The sequence below is a fragment of the Pyrgilauda ruficollis genome, unplaced genomic scaffold (genome assembly GCF_017590135.1).
Source record: "Pyrgilauda ruficollis isolate IOZ18807 unplaced genomic scaffold, ASM1759013v1 scaffold27, whole genome shotgun sequence".
In the NCBI taxonomy this organism is placed as follows: domain Eukaryota; kingdom Metazoa; phylum Chordata; class Aves; order Passeriformes; family Passeridae; genus Pyrgilauda; species Pyrgilauda ruficollis.
This window is the reverse complement of record NW_024524044.1, coordinates 8,621,567-8,645,189: the sequence shown is the minus strand read 5'-3', so window position 1 is coordinate 8,645,189 and position 23,623 is coordinate 8,621,567. Positions and strand designations below refer to the sequence as shown.

Genomic DNA, 23,623 nt, shown 5'->3' with positions numbered 1-23,623 from the left:
ATTATACTGGTGTGATACAATTACAAAATAGATGACAGGACACTTGAGCAATTTAAATTACAGCATTATACTAAACTAGAAACAGAAAATGACAATATCATAAATAAACGTGAGACTACATCAGTAGCAAAACAAGTATTTTTAATCTTCCCCTTCTTAGAAAAATGCCACTCAGATGCAGTAACACAAATAAATTGTAACTCCCAATAGAGGAAGCAGTTTAACTTACGCACCGGATGAAAGAAAAAAGCATCATATTTTTCAGAGACCCTTTTCAGTTCTTCCTCATTCATTGTCTGAGTGCTTTTTGCCACTTCCAAGTGCTCCAAACTGCAGAGGAAAGAGATTAACACAACACTTAAGTAAGCAACTATAAATATTTTTTAGACGTTTGCTTGTATTCCTATGTATAAATCAGCATTCACTGCTTAAGATCCCACAGAGTGACAGTGTAGATTTTGTGGAATAGCAGATTCATAATTCAGCACCTATGCTATACTCCACATTGTGACACATTTTCCATTGAAATTAATGGAAGCCATTGCATTTTGGAACAGTCTTTTCAAATGGATGAAAATATAATCTGGAGGTATGAGATCTGCTGTTTCATTGGATTCATCTGAATGAAAGTTAAGTTTCAGACCTGTGAACCAACAGGATCTCCTCCTCGCTTCCTTCTCTGGCAGGCACACGGACACACCTTTCCACAAGATGGTAACTTCTAAGCTGCTCATAGGAGGATGAAAGTCTTTCTGGCACTTCAATATCACAAATGGGACTAAAAATAAAAATAATTATATTACTGTAATACTGTACCAGCACAGGTAACTAACACACTTCATAAAGCCTAGCTTTTAACTCCCCATTTTAAGAAAATTCATTACCCTCAAAGAGAGACACATGAGAGTAAAAATGGAAAAAAAATCTTTAAGTATTTTCTGTTTCAGAACTGAGTCAGAAATTGATTCTAAAATATGTAAGCAAAAACGAATCTTAAAAAAACCCCAAACAAACAATACAATAGAATCATTTTTTGTTTCTTCTCTCACTGGTAAAAAGTTGCTAAGCTTGACTACAGACACAGGAATGCTGCAATTAAAAGCTGTAGGTTACAAAGAAGGTGAACAGAAGAGAAGCAGGTGTGGGAGAGAAGACAACAACGGATTGTTACTCTGAGCAATGCAAAGGAACTCCTCCAGTTCATGCAAATTTAAGTAATATACAAATTTCTAACTGAATGTAATTGACATGTTTCAGCTGAGTGAGTATATCTACACACTTTTTCAAGGTCAATGATACTTTAATTTTATACATAATTTAATTAGCTTAAAACACATTATTTAGGGGGCTACTCAGATGCCTCATCCTAACAACTCTTGTTAAGGCCTCCCATACTGGATGCCTGCAGCTTCTCAAATCCAGTTTCAGATAATCACTACAGTATCTAGATACAAATTGTGAATAATTTTTTTTTTCCTCTTAAAGACTCTTTCTACTCAGAAATGACAGGAAGCACCACCAGATATTAATACCACCACTATTACATTTACAAAACATGCACTTATTTGGTACTGCCCTCATGAGTCCTAATAAGAATCCATTAATAAAAAGAACAGCAGTGACTTACTCACTCCAAAGCAGTTTGTGAGTGGTCATCTCCTCATCATAAACCAGCGCTGTTCCTGAAGCCATTGCTACAACCGAGCAGAACAAAAACACCAAGACACATATTTCACAGCAGAAGTAAACTCAAAGTTTACGTTAAGTAAGTTTACAGTTACTAGTACACTAGATAGTGAGAAAATAAGTACAGAGCATACCTGCTTGCATGACAGCTTTGTACTTTAGACTTTGTACTTACAGAATTAAATCAAAGGAAAATATTAAGGGCTCGGATTCTCACAAAACTGCACCCACCGAAATTGGGTGCGGGCAGGCAGGATCCACAAGGGCCGAGTGCTCCATAGCCGGGCGGTGGCATTCCTGCGCGGGGGTACCCCCAGCTCCCCGACGCGCCCGTGCAAGCAGGGCAGGCAGCGAGCCCAGCCCGCCTCCTCCCTCCATCGCACACACACTCACCTGCGAGGGGAGGCCCAAGAGCCGCGGGGGAGAACCTGAGCTACAAAGACACAAAGTAGGAACAACAGGATTTCATACACCACGCGCACAACACCGACAGGGTCTGTTTGCTTTAGAACTTCATGGGTCTTTCACAAACCCCAGAGAGACGCTGAAGAGAGATAAAGAAGCCGACGGGCAAAAAAAAACAGCGGATGCGAGCGCACTGCCGGCCGCGGTGCCGCGTACCCTGGGCCCCGGGCGCGCTCCGCTGCGCTCCGCTCCGCCGCTCGCCTCCCGCGCAGCCCCAGCCCCTCACGGAACCAGCGCGGCCCCGAGCCCGGCCGACGCCTTCCGCGGGGAGGCCGGGGAGGCGGCGTGTCCCGGGCCCGGCTGTGGGCGTGCCGAGCGCGGCCCCGCCCCGGGCGCGCCGGGAGCGCGGCGTGAGGCGCGGTTCGAGCCGCGGTTCGAATCGCGGTTCGAGCCGCGCTGCGGAGCTCCACGGCCGCGCTGTGCCCGTGCTGCGGAGCCGGGCCGTGCCCGGGGAGTGCAACCGCTGGAGGGGTTTTAGCGTGGAACTGACCCAAGAGCAAAACAACCCACAGCCCCGGGCTGTGTGGCATCCGCTGGCATAACGAAAAATAAAGCAAGAGCCTGGACTGAAGGGAGGACCCCTCCGTTTCCTCAGAGTGACGTGTCCGGGCGCTGATGGCGCTCCTGCCCGTCCGAGGCGGGCCGCGGCAGCCGGCACCTGTGTGCACACAGCTTCTCCCATTACTGACCGCTTGTCCCCTCGGTTTCTACTAGTATCCAGTTTATAATAGAAAGTGATGGAACAGGTGTCGTCACATTCAATAACCTGATACAAACCTGCACTTTTGGGGAATGTATGCAAAACCCAGATCATTACAGGTGCAAGTTTTAGAGATCTACTGCCCATAAACCTTCCCCGTATTGGTTTCAAGAAAGTCTAGTAATAGACACTGTATTATTGAAATAGTTTCTAATTTATGTATTACCACCTGTTACTGTGTTTATTATACACATTTATAAAGCTAAAATTGAGTCAAGTTCTGTCCATCTTCGTGTAGTCTTTAATGTCAGTGTATTGCACTGACCATGAGGATGCTAATCATGTGCCTAGTGTAATTTTATTTTTTTTTATATATTTTGACTTCATTAGTTCCCTGCAGATCACTTGGAGAACAGGTAAATTTTATAAATTAACTTGTGTAATGTGTCTGAAAATGAAAAGGGACTTTTCAGTAGCAGAGATCTGATTTATGACACCCACTAACCAAATCCTCTTGCGTGGGGGCCAAACATACCGTGTTAATTATTCTCCTCTTTATTCCACTCTGATTCTGGTGACAGCAACCAGCAGAGGGCTGCCTCCTTTCAAAATACTCCAACGGGTGACAATGAGGTGGATTCATGAAACATTAGGCAAGGGAAAGTTTAGATAACTGGAGAAAATGGTAGAACGAGTGGTGTAGACAAATACATTGAAAGCAGCTGGATTTGAACTGCTTTGTGCTGTGTTTTGCACATATTACAATATTTTTTTAATCATAGCTCAAATGAACATTTATCCATAGCTGTCCAAATTCAAACAGGACAAGAGTAGCTGTAACACTACCAAAAGGAAGCCTGATAACAATGTGGTTTGAGTTCAACTTACAATACCATTTAAAAGGAAATGAAAGCTTTATATTCAACTTATAATACATTCCTATTTACAAGATAGGTTTGGCATGAGAAATATAATAATCTTTTTACAAATAATATGATAAATATTTACAAGCATTTATGGTGTCTCCACTTCTGGGTGGCGAAAGTCAGCTGGGAGTCCTTCCTCTGCCAGCGATAAACCTGTTTTACTAAAAGGATGCCCTCTTCAATGTTCCCCACAAGGAGATACACCATGGGACGGTGGGTTGGAGTCATCCTCTCTATACATTTTTCATTAATTAGCATCCACTGTTGTATCATACTCTGAGTTTCATAGGGCAACAGTGAGCCCTGGGTAATGAATTCCACTTGACATTCAATGTTATACTCTTGGTCCTCAAATGCTGTTCTCTTCTTGGACAGCTTTACTTTCACTGCTAAGGAAAAAGGAAAAGGAAATGCAAGTCAGACCATTTCCCAAATGCAACAGAAAACAGTAGCAGTGAAAACAGGAAAATTCCTAAAAAATATGATCATAATTTATGTTGACAGAGTATGGTGAGGCCTTTTCAGCTGAAGTTTAAAGCATTTTGAAAAATAAATTTTATGTAGTAAAGGCTTGGGGTTTTTTCCCATTGAATTAGGTGACTAGGAAAAAATATTTTCACAAGCGTAAGTAATTTATTTTTACCATCACCATGTTATGTCAGACTTCAAGTAATTACATATTGTAAGCTGTTGATCTTATTCTTGTATGAGAAAACTGCCCAGCAACTGCCCAGCATCTGCCCAAGCAATTTTCCTGAAACGCACCTTGTCCATGTGTGGAATCCCTAGGCAAAAATGGCTTGCTGATACCACCCTTTTAGATAGTTCCTTTTCATTATAGGCATCTACCTACCCCACTTGACTCCATCAACACTTTTTAGCATGACATTTGTCTGTATTTCTTGATCTAATGCCAGCCAGATCGCTGAAGGTCTTTGCACTGCCATCAAAGGCTTTTCAGGAAGTCTCTAGGGCAAACTCCACTCATCACTCCAAAAAGACAACAGGCAGTAAGAATTCCTTCTCCTGATATGATTTTCTGAGTCTCCTTCTCAGTAAGTCAGGTATCACAAAAACTCATTTGCGAAAGTAGCAAAGATACACCATACACTGGTAAAACACTAAAGCTTTACTTTCTGTTTAAATGCTAATAAAAGGCATTTGTTTATTTGACTGCTTCTGACAGAAATAGTTTCCATAAGGCATGTTGTAGCCAACTAGACCAGAACAGCTATTTGGTTGGAAGCCAGATCATTGATAAATCTTTCATGCACAATAAATCCTCCTTATATTTAGATTAGAAATAACTTATTCTGAAAATCAACCTAAAGCTAAATTAGCAGCCAAACTCTTAATCCTTTGAAATCCCCGCAGAAACTGTCAGTAATTGTAATCCTACTTTTAAAGCACTTAGAAGAAGAGTTGTTAGTCTCTTTGACATGAGGTAAGGACATCAGCAAGGACTTACCAAAGTTACTGTCACAGAAAACTTCAAGAACTCTTTTGTGTGTAGAGAATTCCTCCACTGCTGGGCAAGTCTGGCAGGTAGGCTTTGGTAGGACTGATAAGAAATTACAAAGTCTCATTGTTATCTTTTAGAATAATTAGTTTTAATTTTCTGCTGCCAAAGCTAAGAACCCACTGTTTAACCACAGAAATTACAGACAAGGTACACATCAAATACAGGGTGAAAATAGGTAAAAAGTCAACACACTTCTCTGAAAACAAGGCTAGAGATGAAAAGGAGTTTCATTTTCCATGTCCATTCAGCTCTTGTTCTGACTAACAAGATCAGTTATCAGCACAAATAAGGTAACAAATACAGCATAATTTTTAACACAACTACAGTGGGATTCTGTCAGTCCCTCTGGGTTCAGCTGCACTAAGCCTGTGAATATATATGAGTTTGGGTGTGCTAGCAGCAACTTAATCTTACTCTTTTCCATAGAGTTATTAAATGTGAGTGCATTTGAAGATTTGAACATTTATGCCAAGATAACTCATGCTTCTTTAAGGAAAATCAGATAAAATCATCCCAATTTTCCTAAGCTGATCTGAGAACCAGTTTGTTGTACCAGAAAATGCATCTGTGCTGAGGGCCATTGGTAAGTCTCTAGAGACCTGAGAACAATTCCAGCACGGTGTGCTGCTGTGTGTGACACTGCCCACAGCCGTGCAGGGCGATGATTGCCTTCCTGCACCGCCAGCACAGCCTCTGCACCGCTGACTTCAGCACCGGAGCTCTGCTGCAGCTGGCACTGCCAGCGCTGCCACCCATCTGCACGTGGGGCAGGAAAGCCGGACTTGGCTGCACTGACACAACCGCAGCATGGCTGGGAACAGCGTCCCTGGGATCTCCTTGATTCCCAGGAATCCAGGGCACGGCCACCCTCCCCTCCGCATCTCGGAGCTACCTTTGTTCAGGTGTTTATAGTCCTTGGTCAGCGGTGCCAGGCACGTGTCCTCGTCGCCAGGGAAGCGATCGCAGTCCAGGCTGGCCGGCCAGGGCTGCCCGTGGCACAGGAGCGCGGGGGCGCAGCTGTCACGGACAGCAGCACACATGCTCCTACAGGGATGGATGAACCTGTGCGGGAGGAACGCCAGGCTGTCAGCTCAGTGACAACAGAAACTATTGCAACAGTGATTCCTGGGCAAAGTACACCATCCTTGCTGACATTTAACATCCTTCAATAATAATAAAATTGAAGCAGCAGCTGTGCAAATTATGCAAGCGGTCTATGTATGGACTGAGCTTACAATATTTAGTTATGATTTTAAAAATACATTTATGGCAACCTGAGAAAAGCTTCAGTATGAGGCTGATTCTATTCACTGTAGGTGTTTCAACCCTAAATGAATAAGAATAAAGCTCAGCTGTAACAGAATAAAACATTATATCCTTTGACAACACCATTCATGCATTCACGCTCCCCAGGCAAACTAAAATTGAAGTGGAACAAGTTTTCAGTACTTTTTTTTTTCCTGATGAATACAAAAAAGCTAACAGAATTACTTCAGAAAAAGTGGAGATCACCTTTAGATGACGATAAACATTCATTTGATTTCATTCCTGTTCTGGCAAATAAAGGCTGGTTTTGTACTGTGCTGTGATACTTACGTATCTAAACAGATGGGTGCAAGCAGGGAGCACAGGAACGTCCTCACGTGAGGGTGACAGTCTGTGTGTACAAGGTGCTGCCAGGTGCTGGATTTTAGGATAACCTCTGCCATGCTTGTGTGTCCCATCAGGTTGGGAAGTCTCATTTCAGAGTATCCAATCTTGTGGCACATGCCCATCTCCTTGGGTATCACTACGCATTTCGTGGATAATCCAATGTCCAAGGCTGTTGCCACTCTTAGGAAACCATTCATGGCCAAAACAAGTATTTTTGCAGTCAATAACATCTTCCAGTGACTCCTGGGCTGCTGAACAGGGAGCTGTCAAACCACTCAAGTGCAGAGGCATGCTGAAAACCTTGTGGCTTATATATCCCAAGAGCTTAATGAACTGTTGGTTATCAACTACTTATCAAATCACTCGAGACAAGACCAGGTCTTATTGCCTAATCAAGGGATTGTTGTGACAGCCAGGGAGGTGGAGAAAAAGTATAGATGTATTTTCCCCAAGGACACTGATTTGGAAGAGCCTTTCGAACGTCCCACGGTGTCAGTGGCTGCAGCATGCTATGTAGCATATTAAACTTTGACACCTGGAAGGTTCGCTGTGCTTTCAAAAACAAATTAAGTGGTCCCCCAGAAAAAGGGTTGGGCAGACATGCTGTCTCCTGGGGCTTCTGTGTCTCCTTTGTTTTCAGACACTGCTGACATGACAGAAAAAAACAGCCCAGATTGACTTATCAAGTGAAAATGTTTTGCTTGTGCTAATGGCCCATGTCTCTTCCACAGTTTTACAATGTAGAAGAGGCACTTTCTTTTGTCAAGCACTGTAAAAGAGAAAGACGTCTGCTATTAATCACGTATTTTACTGGAAATTTGGATTCCTATTCTGTGACATGCTAAAGGCCTCAACTTCTATTAATTTTAATAGATGTCTGAAAATACAGAATTTAATTTGTAGCACTGCAGTGACTATCAGTATTTATTCAGGAAAAAAGCAGTTACACATTTTTGTTATTTTGAATGAAGCTGTCTACATTTAAAAAATGCTCAAATAATGCAGCATTTCAACTATTTATTAATAGATTATAATTATATTAAAGTGTATGAAAGCAAATTATACCAGATGTGTACTTTTTCTGTTCATAGCACCAAAAAAATGATGTTATCACTGTTAGCACAGCTCTTTGCTATAAGAAGTTGGGAACCAATTAAGATGAAAAAGGATCTGATGCATAGGTTACCTATTATGAATAGAAAAGTCAGATTGTGAATTTTAAAAGCTGAAGATCTGAGCAAAGTATTTTGTGGAGATTTTTTATTTGATGAAAATATTTTTTTCCAGTTAGTTATGGGTGTTAATTTTTATTTCCACACCTGCTTACATGATTTATTAATAAGTTGTAGGTGGATGTACTGAAAAATATCTGTCTTGATATTAGACTAAATTAAGTACGTTCATAATAGTGTATCATCTAGTATTACTGATGCTTGATTGAAATACATTTTTTCAGAAACTATACCTTTTTGTGCTTATACTGAGATGTAGCATCCTTAGACAATGCATCACGTATCATTTGCATATTTATACTTAAAGGTTAGGTTACTAATCCTTGTTACAAATCTTTGAAACCAGAGACAACTCCTTACTGATTTCTCCTTAGCTGCCTTTTTTACTCTGAGCTACTAATAAAATTACAGTGTCTGTTTCAATAAGTGGAAAAAATGACAGTATGCAAGGTCCCAGGAACTAAAAATTTATTTAAAACAACTGTCAGTTTTTCATCTCATGCTTTGTTGCCCGAATGGTGTGTTCTTCCCCAGCAAATGTGGCTCCTCTGCATCCCTCACCTCACCTCAAAGCACAGGAACTGAATAGCTAACCAGGCTGACATAGGCCTGGTGATATCTTCCCTTTGACAGGTGCTCCATGTATTTCTCAGGAAGTTAGACCTGCAGTAAAAGTTCCATCCTTGCTAAATCTATGCAGGTATGTGTGCAGGGCACACTTTCCCACAGCTCCTCTTGCTACCATTTTGCAGTGAAACAACTTCACAAAGTTGCTTAACCCAAGGAGAGGCAGGTCCAGGCTGGGCCACCTGCACAGCCCTTCATCTTGTAATTTTATGAAATTAATCAAATTCCTCTCTGTCTCCAATGACATTCTTCTGTAATACTTCTCTCATCTCATTGCTATCTGAAAGTAGGTGGCAAGATCTCTGGTAACAGAAGCCTTTCTCTTGCACGTGGAGCATGGTATTACATGCAGATTTGTAAATGGTATAAAACACAGAGTAAGATAAGAGTATTTGGTCTCTCAATTATTTAGATGTTTTTCTCTGTGTTTTTCTCAGTAACTGTCTCACAACCTGCAAGAAAACCCGACTGATCTTAAAACCTGACCCAGCGTTGCTGCTCCAGCTAACGGGGGTTGCTGGGTCTCCAGCTGTGCCCTTGGTGCTGCTCTGAGGAGGAGGAGCTGTGCCCTTCCTGGAGCCTTTCACCAGCCCAGCCTAGCTGTGCTGGGCTGAGCTCTGGCTGTACCCGAAACCTTGGGGGCTGATTTGAGAGGTCCCCTGAATTGTGACTGATGGACAGAACAGAAGCAAGCATAGCTTGCTTGCACAGCATAGCACTTCTCCTGTGTGAGACAAAGATCATCTAATATACCTATCCTGGCAAACTTACTCTCCATGGGAACTATCTTAGAAATAAATAATCGTGTATCTCTGAGTCAGTTTCCTGCCAGGCTTCCCAGGGAGGAGGTCATTTATAAGCCACTGTGGAGCTGTGCTTTAAAGTATCTTTTAGCCTCTTAGAGGCATCTAATTATCTTTTGATGCTTTTGGTGCTTTTGGAGATCTGACTTTTGGCAGACTCAGGGGCTGAAGAATTGTCACCAGTTTCAAGAGAAAAATATGCCTAAATGCTTTTGCTGGATGTCCATGACTGTACTGGGTCCAAGGGTGGTTCTGAAGTGAGATCAATATCCATAAGTCATTAATTTTTGGTACCATCTTCTGTCAGGAAAGAGAATCATTTATGGGAGCTTCTGATTCTCTTCTGGAAGTGACTTGGTTCAAGTGGGTCAAGTTTCTTACCCTGTACTATTTTCAGTGTCATAATTTATTAAGGAATTCACCAATTTGACATACTTTTCACTCCCTAGTCACTTTTAAGTAAGGGACAGTGCTTTGGTTCAGGCTCAGTTATTTTGATGTTCTTATGAGCAGATGTTATCTTTGAACTTGGTCTGACAGAAAGTCTTTATAATTTTAATTTTAGCAGGATAATAACTGCTGTTGCAGAACAGTTATTAAAAGTGAGCATGCAGAGTAGGTTGCCATTGGCTGGAGAGTACTACAGGTCAGCAGATGTTGCAGAAGCATAACCTGCAGCACCCATGCTGCTGTGCCATAAATTCTCCTTTTTTTTTGCAAACACTTAGCTGTTCATTTCATGGTGGGGAAAAATCATCAAGCAAATATACATGCAGATTGATTTTGTGAACACAGTAAACTGTTTCACTGTTGCCACACTATCTAAACCTTCAGACTGCACAAAAACGGGTGGCTCAGTATTTCTGTTTGTAGTGATATATGTCTGTAGAGGGTGTTTGAACAAAGACTGACTGAAGTGAAAAAAAATATTATCATGGCAATTGCAGTGCCTGCATACAGTTAGAGATCTCAAAATCTGGAGTCCAGCCACTGCTCTTTGAGACTTCTGAAGAAAGCCGTGTGGTGGTCCCCTTAGCCACAGGCTGCATTTATTGTTCCTGGATATGAGCAAGGGACACCTGCTGATGGACCGTGATAAGAGGAACAGTGGCTGGAGGCTCCCTCCCTGCCCACCTCTGAGTCCTCTCCTTTGACTGTTACCAGGGAGACAGACAGAGATTAACCAGGAGCCACCCATCAGAGCCCAGTAAGAAACAGGATTGAAATTTTCTTCAAAGAAAGCAGGGGGTTGAGAGCAAATTTGCAGATGTAGGGATTTTTGGTTTTAATCTAAACATTTGTTGCAATATTTGGCTGGAGTCATTTTTAACTGGAGTCAATTGCAGAGATGCAAGGCTCCCAGAAAAAGATCAAAGCTTGTAACCATGCAAGAAGGCAGGGGAGAGGTGGTCCTTACTCTGATGAAAGCTTTGCTGAACTAACGTCTTTAGTCTGCAGTGCAGGATTTACTTCATAACATTTCCTTTGCTTTATTAAAAAAATAATTAGGCCACATGTGGTATCTGTGAAACAGCAGAGACAGAGTCATGGATGCCTTTGAATGCCTTTGAAAAGACCTCATTAATTTATTTGTCACAATGGCTTTAGCATGGGTTTAATTTTTAAAGGACAGAAATACTGTATTTCCTTATAAATCTGTAATGGAAATTGTTACAGGCTCACTGCTTTGGCATGCTCAGCACTGCCCTTTCTACTGCCAGTTGATTAACTGAGAGGAAAGTTTAATAGTGAAAGAGAAATTCGATGCCTTGGGTGACCTAAACTTAGTTTCTCACTCTGCTGCATTTCTTCTGGAAGCTTTAACCCTGCTGCACTGTCCTGCTGCACACACAGATTGTCCTGGTCAACAATGATGTAAGGATGCTGGAGTTAAACATGTTCAAATATGAAGTGCTCAGATGCTACAAGAGTGGGGAGAGGGCATGTAAATACCCACACAGATTCCAGGAATATCACCCAAAGCACAAGGGTGTTGAATGCTGTACAAAAACTGGGTAAGTAGCGTTTTCTAAGTAGGCCACGTCAGTCAGGGCCAAAAAAAGGACAGAGGAAGATGAGGGGACTTGCTAACCAGCTAGGAGCTAACACAGGCATAAAAATCTGAGCTCAGACATCACAATGTTCATTGACCTGTCGCTCTAGGATACAAAATAAAACCACACACACACTGGAACCCTCAAGGTAAAAGAAGGGAAGTTTAATTTATATATTAAAATATATAAATATTTTAATATTTATAGATTTTCAAAAGTGACAGTGGAGTGGAGGATGACAGCGCCACCTTTCCAATGACACTGGATAAACCAACAGTGCATCAAGTTTCTCCTCTTCCAGAAAAGAATGTAAAACAATTAATTATTTATATAAAGTATGTGAGAAAGTTTGTTACAAGAATGTAAACATCAGAAGGCTTAGAAGAACTTAGAAGAACACGGCGACATTGACCCACTCTGCTTTTGGAGGTCCTGCCCAGCAGTGTTTTGTCAATGCAGAGCAGGACAATTTTTGTAAAGTGATTTTAGAGGAAGAACTGAAATCCAGTACTGACTTACTAGTAGCACACTGACAAAATTGCATTTAGGCCATGTCAGGGGTGCTGCACATCAGGGCCTTGTGGTGAACACCGCATTGGTTAAATGCTGTGTGAAGCTGTTTGCTTTCAAGGTGGCTGAAAATAGGCAAGAAATGCTGGCACAGTTGTTGTTAAGAAAGAGGATTTTTGTTTTTCTGCCATAAAAACCATGGCAATAATATTGGTTTTGCTCCAGGAGTGAGCAAATTCAGGTGGGAGCAAAATACAGTCTGTCTGAATTGAGGGTTTTACACTATTGATCATGTACCAGATGAGCACCTTCCATAAACAGCCAGTAGTAATAGGCATTCTTCTCTGTTCTCCCCCAGGTAAAAAAAAAAAAAATTAGATGTCTTAGGTTATTTTTATTCCTTGGTTGGAATTGGTTTGCTGCTTTGGCCAATACCTTTCTTTTTAGTCTTGAGTCAGTTTTACTGGATTTCAATTTTGTTTTGCTCTGATTTAATTTTGTGAAAGAAGGACTATTTGACAAATGGAGTATCATGTATTTCAGGCGCAATTTCTGACACAGAAAAGCTCCTATTTTCTTTTAGACTTAAGCAGCTTTTGCAGTCTTTTGGCAAATGGGCTGATGCTCTATCAAATGCCCTCTATCAAATTTCTATCACAGCTGAGTCCCCTGTCATGTACTGTCTGTTACAAACAGCTTCAAATGAAATAAAAAGTGAAGTTAAACACAGAGCTCACGGAATTGTTTCTAAACCTCTGTGAACGTAAGGGAATACAAGTAGACTCGAACTTATTCACAGGGAAACGGCAACAGCTGTTTGGGTACAAGTAAACATTACATACCAACTATTTGTAGTCCATTGAGAAAGTAAACATCGTCACCTTGTCTATGCCCCCTCCCCGATTCTTTCTTTGTCTGCGGTCTGTAGCCAACTAGTGATCATCAAGATAAGACAAAAACACATTAAGTCTTGAAAATCGTGTCTGGCTTCTAGCAGCCACTGCAGATAGCTCTATCAGTTAAACAAGTCAAACCCCGGGAGAGTGCTCTGCTGACTCCAGCACGCCTGGAGCCCATCCCTTTTAAGTCGCTCGGCAGCATTTCGCATTTAACTTCTGTGTATCCCCGCCACCCGCAGGAAATGCTCTTGGCATCTGACGTTTTCACAGCACACGGCAGGCCAGGCTTGATGCACTTTAACACCATGGGAAACAGCAGACCTGAAGCCCCTGTATAAAAGGCAAACTTCAGCCTAAATACTTTGTTGAATAAGCAAAATTCAAATAATTTCTGTAACGTTTCGCAAATACACAGATGTGCTTCAAATACCTGAATTAGGTATAATGGCCAAATTTTCCCTAAGCAAGATTCCCTTTGGCATTTGCATAATTTTTTTTCATGAATAATGTAGATTCATAAAATTATTCACAGATTCATAAAGTCATTTAGGTTGGAAAAGACCTTAAGACCACCAAACCCAGCCATAAACCTACAACAGCAAAGTCCCACTACACCACATCCCTAAATGTCACATCTACACGTCTTTTGAATACTCCCAGGGAACATGACCCAACCACTTCCCTGGCAGCCTGTTGCAACACTTGATAACTCTTTCCATGAAGACATATTTCCTCATATCCAGTGTAAACCTACTCTGGCACACCTTAATGGTATAATGTAACCTCATTCCAGACATGAATAAATATTTAAATCTAAATAATCCAAGCAAACGTTCCTGTTGCAAATGTTCTTGGTGAAACCAAAGACTTATCAAGAAATAGTCAAAGTAACACCTTGGACATGAGTTTGAGCTTCTGAACATTAGAATCCTGGCAGCGTTTTGTTTTGTTTTGTTTTTTAAAAAATTTCTGTCCAAACCAGGATTCATATTGTTCATAGAATGGAAGTTTAAAATTTCAAAAAGAAAGAATATTTTCTTGATAAATCCTAGCTTTAGGTTTCTATGTTAGTGTAGTTTTGGAAAGAGATTAATTATTTTGGGCTTTCTAACTAAAAACATTTGCAAACTTTTAAATTCAAGTACAGAGGTGTGTACTAAACTCTGTTGAAAACAAATAGTTGTGTCCTGAACTCTAATGTGTATATAGACAATATTCAAAAACTTCTTGGGATTCTGAGAAAATATATTTTTAACTGTGGCAATTACAAATTGCAGGAGTAACTGCTTCACAAATCAGTGTGTCCATTCATAGGTTATGGTATATAATTTTTACCTGACAGCTATACAAATATTTTATGGGAATATTCTTTTCTGTTCTGTGCCATGAACTATCTGCTCAAAGGCTAAGGAATACTCACTGACAGTGTGAATATTTTTTTTTTTCACTCTCCCTATTTTAGGTATTACCTTACCCATACCTTTTGGACAAGGATGACCTCAAAAGGGAGCCTTTGGAAGTCTTTAAGGCACCTTCCTATCCTGACAAAAGACACACTTGCTATTGCAGCTGCCACTAATCTACTTTTTTTCATTATTCCTCATGTGTCAAGGAACTCAAAACATTTTTCAAGGTTCAATGAATGAAGCAACTGGCCTTATGTGTTACCTGTTTTCGCTACAAATGCTTAGCCAGATCACACCTCTGTGTGAGCAGTGAAGAATTTGAGAGACAGCAGGAGGGCAGCAGTGTGGCAGACTACTGGCAGGTCCGTGCCAGGCATTAGGTGGATCATCACGGGCAGGTCTAGATTTCAAATGTGATATGGCTTCACAGACACCACTTTTTCATTTGAACCTTTATGGTTTTCTCTCTGTTATCATGCAAGGATGGTATCTCTGTAAATACTGTTTAAGTATTTTTTCTGTCTGAGAATACATCTAGAACAGTTTTGTAAAAGTAGGTGGATTCTATGTCTTGTATTCTTATTGAATCTTTTTATATGGACTTTAATGGTGAATGCAGAGTGCTTTCCTGTAACACTGATGCTGGGCCTGAAAAATCTGTAAAACCTCAGCAACTGTTCCTTTAAAGACAATTCGTATTGCCACTACCATTCCCACGGCAAGCCTGAGAGTCACAGAATCAACCACTTCATCCCCTCCTCTCTGTTTTGTGAGACAGCCTCACTGGTATTCATGAAAGGCTTTAAATTCTCTGCAAAGGGGTAGAATTCAATTTGAAAGAACCCAAAACCAAAAACCAAACAAACCATAAATCAGTCTTTAAAGAGAAAGCATAGATGCAATATGCCATACAAAAAGACAGGGAAGAAAAAAATATCTTCTTTTTCTCTGAGCCTTGGGGCAGATGGCAGACTCCTTCTTTTTCTCTGTGATGGCTTATGTTGCACACGTTACTTCTGTTGACATCAAAGACATTCGTTTTCTATTACCCTATCTCGAAGAGAAATTCACTGATAAAGGAGTCTCCACCCTAATGATTAAACTCTATTTGGATTTCAATACCTGGGCAGAATCCCTGAGCCAGCAGGCCAGGATTAGAGGGTCCAGACTTCAGACTTCATCACCCATTTGCTAATCTGGGTGCAGACTGTGGGGTCTGCCTGTGGAATGTTATGTCACTTGGTCTTCACAGCCCTTTACCTTCATTCCAGGGCAAACATTTCCTTCCATTGGAACTACTGGGAAGTGAAATGGGTTGAATCCATCTTAAATAGCTACACAACAAGTGGAGCTGAGTAAATAAGAAAAAATGTAGAGCAATAATTTAGAAATAGCTCAAAATTAAACATTACCTAAATAATTTCTAAAACTATGGTTTACTTCTAATTAGTATATGAAGCTCAGGGAGGCACAGCCAGAGAAATAATTAAACTGACAGTTAGAGGCTGATGCTTTTTTTGGTCTTAGGATCCATTTTCATTCTCTAAATAGCACGAAGGGTTTCATGCTGGTTGCAGTGATCAAAGATTGATATCTGTCTCCACAGGAGGCTTCTTTCATTATGGAAACCACAGAGAAGCAAATAGTTTAGAGGGGAAGGTATTTTGAAATTTGACTGGAGCATCCAGAGAGAAAGGATTTGTGATTGCAGCTCTAGTTTCCCACCATAAAAGGCACATGTTTGCCTGACAGCTTTCTCAGCTTTCTTCCTTTGCTCTTACATCTGTCTGATAAAAGTGATAAAAGCTATTGCCACTCCCCATAAGCCTTGTTGCATCTACATCTCTACTACAGCATTACTAATGTTAAATGTATTGGGACAAGAGACCTTTGAATTGTTTGGTGAGAGAGAAAAGTACTTTTAGAAACACCCAAAGAAAATGCTATGTGTTTCTCTTCATGCTGAGTAGCATTTTTCTCCCTGATATCCTAGCAAAATGGAACAGAGGTACTGGAGTTACTGACAGAGAGGTTCTGTACCTAAGGAAGGCAAAGACACTTTCCATAATCCATGCCTATACCCTGGAAGGCAATATTCTGCCTGTTTTGCTTTGCTGAGTGTTAGAATACAGCCTATTGATGTCAGTGTCTTATGGCAGACCTCAATGTGAGCAAAACTGACAAAGGTGGCCAGCATACACAGATCACTCTTGCACTCTTTTTGGTGAATTATCTTTCACAACATTCTATAAAATGTTTGATTTGGGTCCATGATGCTGAGAAAGCATTCAGTATGGGAGGTACTTTCCCTGCCATAGGGTTGGCTCCATAAAGCAACCTCATCCTAATATCTCGGCTTCAGCAAGGGATGCTGCAGATGCCAATCTTTAAAGGGAACAAACAACTTCTGTCCCTGTGCTTACTGAAGTCCTTACACAGCAATTTTGTCCCAACACTCCAGTGGGAGAAGCCAGCCTGGGTCCATGGCCACACGTGTGAGGACATTCACTTGGCTACTTCTTTCTTTGAGGATTAGCTGTATTTGATTTTCTTGATTGGAATACTGCTTGAGTAGATAGAACAAACACATAAAAATGAGGGGAATTAGTGCTTCAAATTCTGCCTACTTCCAAGTTTTCCATTTTCTCTTTTCTAAGAGAAAAGGATCATTTGTGGTAGAGGCCCTTCACAAGTAGCCCTACTGTCATGCCCATGTTTACTAAGGTCTAACAAGAAGACAAAAGATTTAGTCTTTAAAACTCCTAGCTGATCACAAAGGACGTATGAACCAGTTGATGATGTCACAATACCATATCAAAGATGTCACAATACCATATCAAAGAAGATTTTATTAACCCTAAAGAGCCTTCAGGCATGCACTGGTATCAATTTGATACATTAAGGCAAGCTAGTGTGTGGGACACAGCGATGCTCTCTGCTTGCTCAGCTCAGCTCTTCAGCTTCCCTGAGCATTTTCTCATAGGAAGTCAGGCTTACCCCACTGCTAAGATCTCAGGTTACAGCATAAAGGGAATTTTCCCTGTACATAAATAATTTATGTCTCAAATTACTCTAACGACACCAAACACTAGTTATGGAGAGCAATTCAAAAGCTGGAAGACACATAGCAAGTTCATAACATTAATCATATCAAATCCAGGTGATCAAAACCACTAATCCAGCCATAAAACCCATTGAGAAACTTAAGGAAACTTAGTTAATGTTCTGTTTTAAGACTTGCAATAGCAATACTGAGTAGAAAAAGTAATTATAGTGAGCTGTTCATTAAAAGAATCACTCTCATTTCATTGAGTCTCCAAATATTGACTCATTTTTGTATGGCCATAGTTTTACATCTGTTCTGGAAAATTCAGCAATCTGATTGCAAAGCACTACCAGAGTGCTTGAAAGCTATAATGGGAGTCATGCTTGAAGTCTGTAAAGTGACATGAGACCTAGAGTGTATATGTGTGCCTGGTGACCTAGCCCTCCCACTCTGCCAGCAAGCAGGACTTGATCTCAGTGTTCACAATATTCTCACTGCTGTAGTTTTACTTTTCTGATGAGTCTGATTGTTTATTTACAATCTTAGTAATGCCTTCCAAAAAATCTTCCTGCATTGTATTTTCTTTCTTTAAAGGAAATCTGTGCTCTCTTGCAGAAATTTTCTTTCCTGATGCATCATGTATGAAAAACTTCATTAATGATGTTGTCATGATACGCAAATGGAGACTCACAGCAACTTACAGTAGCTTTGCCAACAGCAAAGAAATACATATTCATTCCATTTATTATGGAGCACTGCCAACAAATCTTTTCAATTTGACCCTAATTTAATGTAAACCACTTTATCTAGGTCAGGGCAGATGGCAGGGGGCAACTGGGGACACCCCCAGCCCTGGGTGTGGGGCACCTCCCTGGGGATGGGGAGAGGCCAGACCGGGACATCAGCCTGTGAGTGGAGGTGGTTTGGTGGGACCCATGGCCAGGGACACGGCTGCAGGGCAGCTGAGGCAGGGCCAAGGCAAGAAGCCTCTGCTGGAAGCAGCTCCCCCATCAGAGTTTGCTCCCACAGTGCCTGGGAGCCTCCCCCCGAGGTCACCATGGAGAAGGGGCCACCCTTGGCTGCAGTGGCTGTGAGCTGGCCCCCAGCCTCAGCATCCCAAGCTTCGTGACCTGCTGCAGATGCTCTCATAACCCTTACAGCAGAGCTCACCATCAGGCTTTCCCAAACAACCACCTGACAAAGGCTGCATTGTTACTCTTTTACGGCTGGAGAACAACAGACGAGATGACAGCCATATGCACCCATCAGTTTGGCTGAGCACAATTTTCCAGGCACTGCTGGCTCTGTGGCCATGTTAGTGCTAGTAAATGAACTTTGCCTGCAGCACTTTGCTGGATCTATTGCTTTAGAGAAAACTTGAGTGAATGTTTTTCTGATTACATTTTGTGGCTGTATTTTTTTCTCCTTACAGTAGAGCACTATCGTTTTTATGAAAAAAGAAATTGGCTCAAATCCAAAAATGTAAGGAGTTACATTGGAACAGCAAAATGCCTGGGCACATGCCAAAGTTGTACTACTTGTCAGCAGGAACTATCATGTATAAATGGGACTTTAAAAATGCCTAAAAAAACCTGCCATGGCCCAGGGTCCTGTGGACTAAATGCCCATGGTTTTCCAGGCAGTACAATTTTACTGTTATCAGCTGTGACATAACAGTGCTATAGTAACAGTGAATTTCCCGTTACTATCAGACTGAAGTGGATTAGGGGCTGGTATCACAACTGTCACTCTGACAGGAGCCTCACAGCTGCTGGCATCATGCAAACACAGTAAGAGACTTTACCAGCTCCCCGGGAGCATGTGCTCCCAGGACACTGCGTGGCAAAACCAAGAATATTCTCAAACAGGACCCGAGCAATTCCATTCCTTGCATTTCATTTGTTTCACTGGCAGTCTATTTTGCTTCTCAAAGATAACAGCATATTCAAAATGCTTCAATGAAAGGTGTAAGAGCTGCATGCCTGGATCACTCTAACTTCACTGGGAAATGCACCTCATTGCTTACTCATGAAGCAGACCAGAAACTAGAAAACTCCTGGCTAGAAAAGTAACAAGGGTAAGGATAAAGGAGCTCCCATTACAGCGTAAAACAGCAGCAGACGAAAATGATGAATCATTAAAACACCTTCCTTGTCCCCACTCACCTCCTTGTGGGATGTTGTTCCTGGTAGCTAAAAAGAGTACATCAGTCCCATGCCTCAGAGCTGCAGATGGTTGCTAGATGAAAATACAGTTTTCAGACATTTCTACTCCACAGGCTACAAATGAGCTGTGCACAAGAGCTGCTCATTAAGTGGTACTCCATGAAGTTTCAAAGAGTGTCTGTACGATGGAAGTCCTCCTCCCTTGATCTTTCTCCAACTCAGGCTTCTGAATTCTTACGAAGACTTAGGAGGAGATTTTAAACACTGCTGTGCATTAAACTGCTTCTGGTATTGTTTGGCTTATACAACCAGTTGCCACCAGTTTATGCAGGAGATGGAGAATTAATCAGCAGAGACAGCAGGTGCTTTGAGCCCCTATTCTTTTCTGTGGTTCCTGCAGGGACTGTCAAAATACATGGCTATTTTATACCAAGATTCAACCAATGATAGCATCTAACAAGTGCTTCATTCTTTGAGAACTTTAGCTGTAACAGACCAGAAGTATCTGGTATTCACTTTTGAACAGCAGATCAGAAAGTAGGAAACTCAAAGAATCCCACCCAGCTCATATGCCCAGTAATTCCCAATCGAGAACAAAGTGCATCTTCTGAGCACAATTTGCAGGACACATTAGCAGGCACCTCAGTAATATCCTATTTAAAAATAAAAAAAAGAACATAATCAAGAAAGGAAGTTGTGGACCACATCTAGCCCACAGGAACACATTATCAAAAATCAACATTTGATGAGTCTTCAATGCAACAAAAACTAATACTTAAAGGGACAATCTTGCTCTAAAATAGTCAGGGAGCATGTGAGCCCCATACATCCTATTGGAACTTTGTTAATTCAAACTTCCCTGTCCAACTCAAAGATATATATGCTTGATGACCACCAGTCTGACTTTGGCTTTTAAAGTCAGGCTGAGAAATGCAACTGCATTTAAGAACCAAAATCCTGTCCTTCAGAACAAAGCAGAGATGTTTGGTAAAATACAAGAAGCTGTTAAGAAATAATTTGGTGGCAGTAGTACAGTCAGATCAGCTCTGTAGCAACTCTGGATTCAGAAAATGGGAGAAAGATTAGCAACTGTGGTCTGACTAGATTCCAGAAGAAACTGTATCAGCATCTATTATTACATTAAATGTACCTACAGTACTAGTTTCATACAGATCCCTGTACTGAAAATAATATTTTCAGTACTGACTATACATCTGAGAATACATATGAGGAAAATAAGACCATTATTGTGTAAAAAACAAACTCACAACCTTTATTTGTCACAACACGTTTCATGTACATGCAGAATGTATTTACATTTCTCTTTTAAGGCAAACAGAAATTGGGTTCTTATACCTGAGTTGCTTAGCACCAGTAGGAATAGCAAATAAAAACGTAGGAACTGCTGTCTCTTCCTTTGGAGTAGCAGCTGCTTCCACTGCAAAGTATTTCTGCTTTCACCTCACAGTTCTTTTAACGACCTCTATTGCCACTTGGAGCCATTTCTGCAGAATTCAATCTGTTCACAGAAACTTCTTGACCAACTTGATGTTGGCTTTGCCATTTGCTGACATCACAGCAGTACTTCTGTTTTTGCTGACATATATGCATCAAGGTCTTCAGTTACTTTAAGGGTTCTGTATTTCTCCACTACCAAGAAAAGCTAACACTATCTTTTTATGTCTTTCTCATGTGTGCTGCCTGCTTCTCCAGTGCTAAGTTAAAATTAAGAGAGGGAAAAGTTCACCTCAGCCAGTGGAGGATTTTACGGCTTGACTTTGTGGAAATGCCCACTGAAGCTTTCAGGAAGAAAATGCAAAGGAGTTTTTCAATTTAAAAAATGCTCCGTCCTAGTCTGACTAACATTTGAGCCATCTGCATTATCTCCAGACTTTAGGCATTTGCTAGAATTTAGGATGTTGAAATCCATTTAAAATAGAGAGGCAGCATTTTCAAGTAAGTGTTTGACATTTTTCATTTCCCATTGACTCAGTCTATCAACACCACTAATTCCAAGAGGCACTTTTCTCCCATGACTATTAAGAAGACCAAAGAACATGATCCTAAGAGAAAACATCTATTCTATAAAAGATAAAGTTTCTATTTAACACAGAAGTGTAGACCAAGCAGAAAATCCATAGTGCAAAATGGGGTATGACTCTTAAGTATGCTTTCCTCTGTGAGAAACCTGTAGTTTGGAAAAATATTTTGATTCAATATACATTCTCTGCTTTTTTTTTTCAAGAATTCCTGAAACTGTAGTTTTTAATGACTTGTCAAATACACGAATTGAAGGTTTCTGTTACTATTTAGTCTCTCTAGGTGTCCACCTCAGCTAATCAACTCTCATCACAAACAATTGCTAATATTTACAGGTGTTTAATTCAAACATTAATTGAAAGAAACAGAGTAATTGTGCCTTTATTAAACTTATGGTTTATATTGGATATTTAAGCAAAAAAAACCAAAACAAAAACGCCAAGTAATTTCTTCTTTTTTCCAGTTACTACCTGCTAGATTAAATGTTTTTTTTTTCACATTCATTTCACTCAGCAGTAACACACCACAGTGTATTACATTGGGAATGTAATCTGTGAAGTATCTGTGAAGATACTACCTTTAATAAAGACAAGCAATTTCACACAGAAATTCTTCACAAAGGTTTGCCAGTTCTTTTTCCCATCTCTCAGAGACCCTTACGAACAAAGCACTCAGGAAAATACAGTAAGAGGACAGTAAGAGGAACTCAGGAAGCATCTAACCAATCTATCCCATCAGGAAGCTGACTCCTTCTGCTAAGGTACCTCTCCACAAAAGATATGAACGTTTTCCAAAGTAAGATGAGTTCAAATCAGTAAAAAAAGGGAATAATTATTATTCCTCACCTGGTAACAGCTTTGTACACTGTGAAAAAAACCAGCTTGCTGCAGGTATTCCCAGTGAAGAGCTGCAGTGTATCATTTTGGTCCTCATTTCATTTCCTATATAGTGACCTACATGCAGCTTTATTTTTAAAATCAGCACTGCTGATTGTCTGAGATAATTTCACTACTAAGATGTTGGAGAGCTTACAAAATTTTAGAAAATTTGAATAATTTTTCCCTGTAAATTCTTGATCTCTAGTCTACAAAGAAAATACACTGTATTTAGGGAAAAATATTATGCAGTGATTATATATCCAGTGACTGTTCACCTAGCAAGTTTATGAAATCTTGTCCTGCTATGCTGGTTACTTTGAAAAAAAATCTAGGCCATCAACACTTCTGAGGTTCTCTTCACATTGGACAGGGGATGCAGGCATTCACTTGGGCTGTGTCTCTGCTACCCACTGCAGTCCCTGAGGTAACAGGAGATGATTTGCCTTCCCAGGCATCTCAGCAAAGTGAAATATTCCAGAGGAAGTCATGAATACTTTTCGCATTCAAGACGGTTCAGTGGCCTTGGAGAGCAGTCACAGCACATCAGACATACTGTGTTCTCAGCTTGCCTGGGGTGCTAACTTGTACTCTTCAGATCTCTGAGTTGAAGAATTAATCCTGCTCTTTTGAGGATGGCACCAGGTTATTGCAGTCTGAGTCCTTTTGTGCAGAAGGAAGAAGTTTGTAGGCAGAAATAAGTTTCTGGATATTTTTGAAATGCTATGCCCAAAGGCACCAACTTCCACATGCAGAGTAAAGGACATCGTTACAGTGCAGATGAAACAGATTACATAGAGCTTATTTATAAGAAGTTTTATACACCTGAAATGTCACAAACATTTACAACTTTTCTGCCTTCCTCAGAGTTCTGAAAATATTGAGCCATTACACTGCTGTTTCCTTTGAGTCCAATGTCTGTGGTGGCTTGAAGTTCAGTATCTCTTTATACGTAATGCCTGCAAAACAACAGAATAGACATAGCATTGCTGTGGTCTAATAAGAAAAGGAGCT

At 40.8% G+C, this 23,623-nt stretch overlaps 3 protein-coding genes across 3 annotated transcripts in view; all 3 read right to left on the bottom strand.

Annotated features, from left to right (window-relative positions):
• TUBGCP6 (tubulin gamma complex associated protein 6) overlaps positions 1-2,427 on the bottom strand; it is a 39,880-nt gene extending 37,453 nt beyond the window's left edge. The window contains exons 1-4 of the mRNA XM_041471496.1: positions 1,918-2,427; positions 1,628-1,694; positions 644-778; positions 234-330 (exon numbers count right to left, since the gene is read on the bottom strand). Coding sequence (XP_041327430.1) covers positions 234-330; positions 644-778; positions 1,628-1,694; positions 1,918-1,981 — 363 coding nt within the window. The 5' untranslated portion in view covers positions 1,982-2,427. The remainder of the gene's footprint in view (positions 1-233; positions 331-643; positions 779-1,627; positions 1,695-1,917) is intronic.
• A 1,428-nt stretch (positions 2,428-3,855) lies between these two features.
• Positions 3,856-7,182, bottom strand: LOC121355831 (secreted frizzled-related protein 5-like). The gene is made up of 4 exons (XM_041471583.1): positions 6,896-7,182; positions 6,192-6,361; positions 5,246-5,338; positions 3,856-4,166 (listed from the first exon to the last, which is right to left on the bottom strand). Exons 1-4 carry the CDS (start codon positions 7,180-7,182, stop codon positions 3,856-3,858), a joined length of 861 nt encoding a protein of 286 aa, XP_041327517.1.
• Positions 7,183-20,946: 13,764 nt separating this feature from the next.
• MAPK11 (mitogen-activated protein kinase 11) overlaps positions 20,947-23,623 on the bottom strand; it is a 70,341-nt gene continuing 67,664 nt past the window's right edge. The window contains exon 12 of the mRNA XM_041471481.1: positions 20,947-23,568. Within this exon, the coding sequence (XP_041327415.1) occupies positions 23,498-23,568 (71 nt within the window). The 3' untranslated portion in view covers positions 20,947-23,497. The remainder of the gene's footprint in view (positions 23,569-23,623) is intronic.

Bases quoted from the DNA above. Each gene is read 5' to 3' on its own strand.
- LOC121355831 (XM_041471583.1), bottom strand. From the start codon at position 7,182: ATGTTATTGACTGCAAAAATACTTGTTTTGGCCATGAATGGTTTCCTA. The intron at 6,362-6,895 runs GTAAGTATCACA...CCTCCCGCACAG, and splicing joins GCACCCATCTGTTTAGATAC to GTTCATCCATCCCTGTAGGA. The intron at 4,167-5,245 runs GTAAGTCCTTGC...CTTTTTCCTTAG, and splicing joins TTTCTGTGACAGTAACTTTG to CAGTGAAAGTAAAGCTGTCC.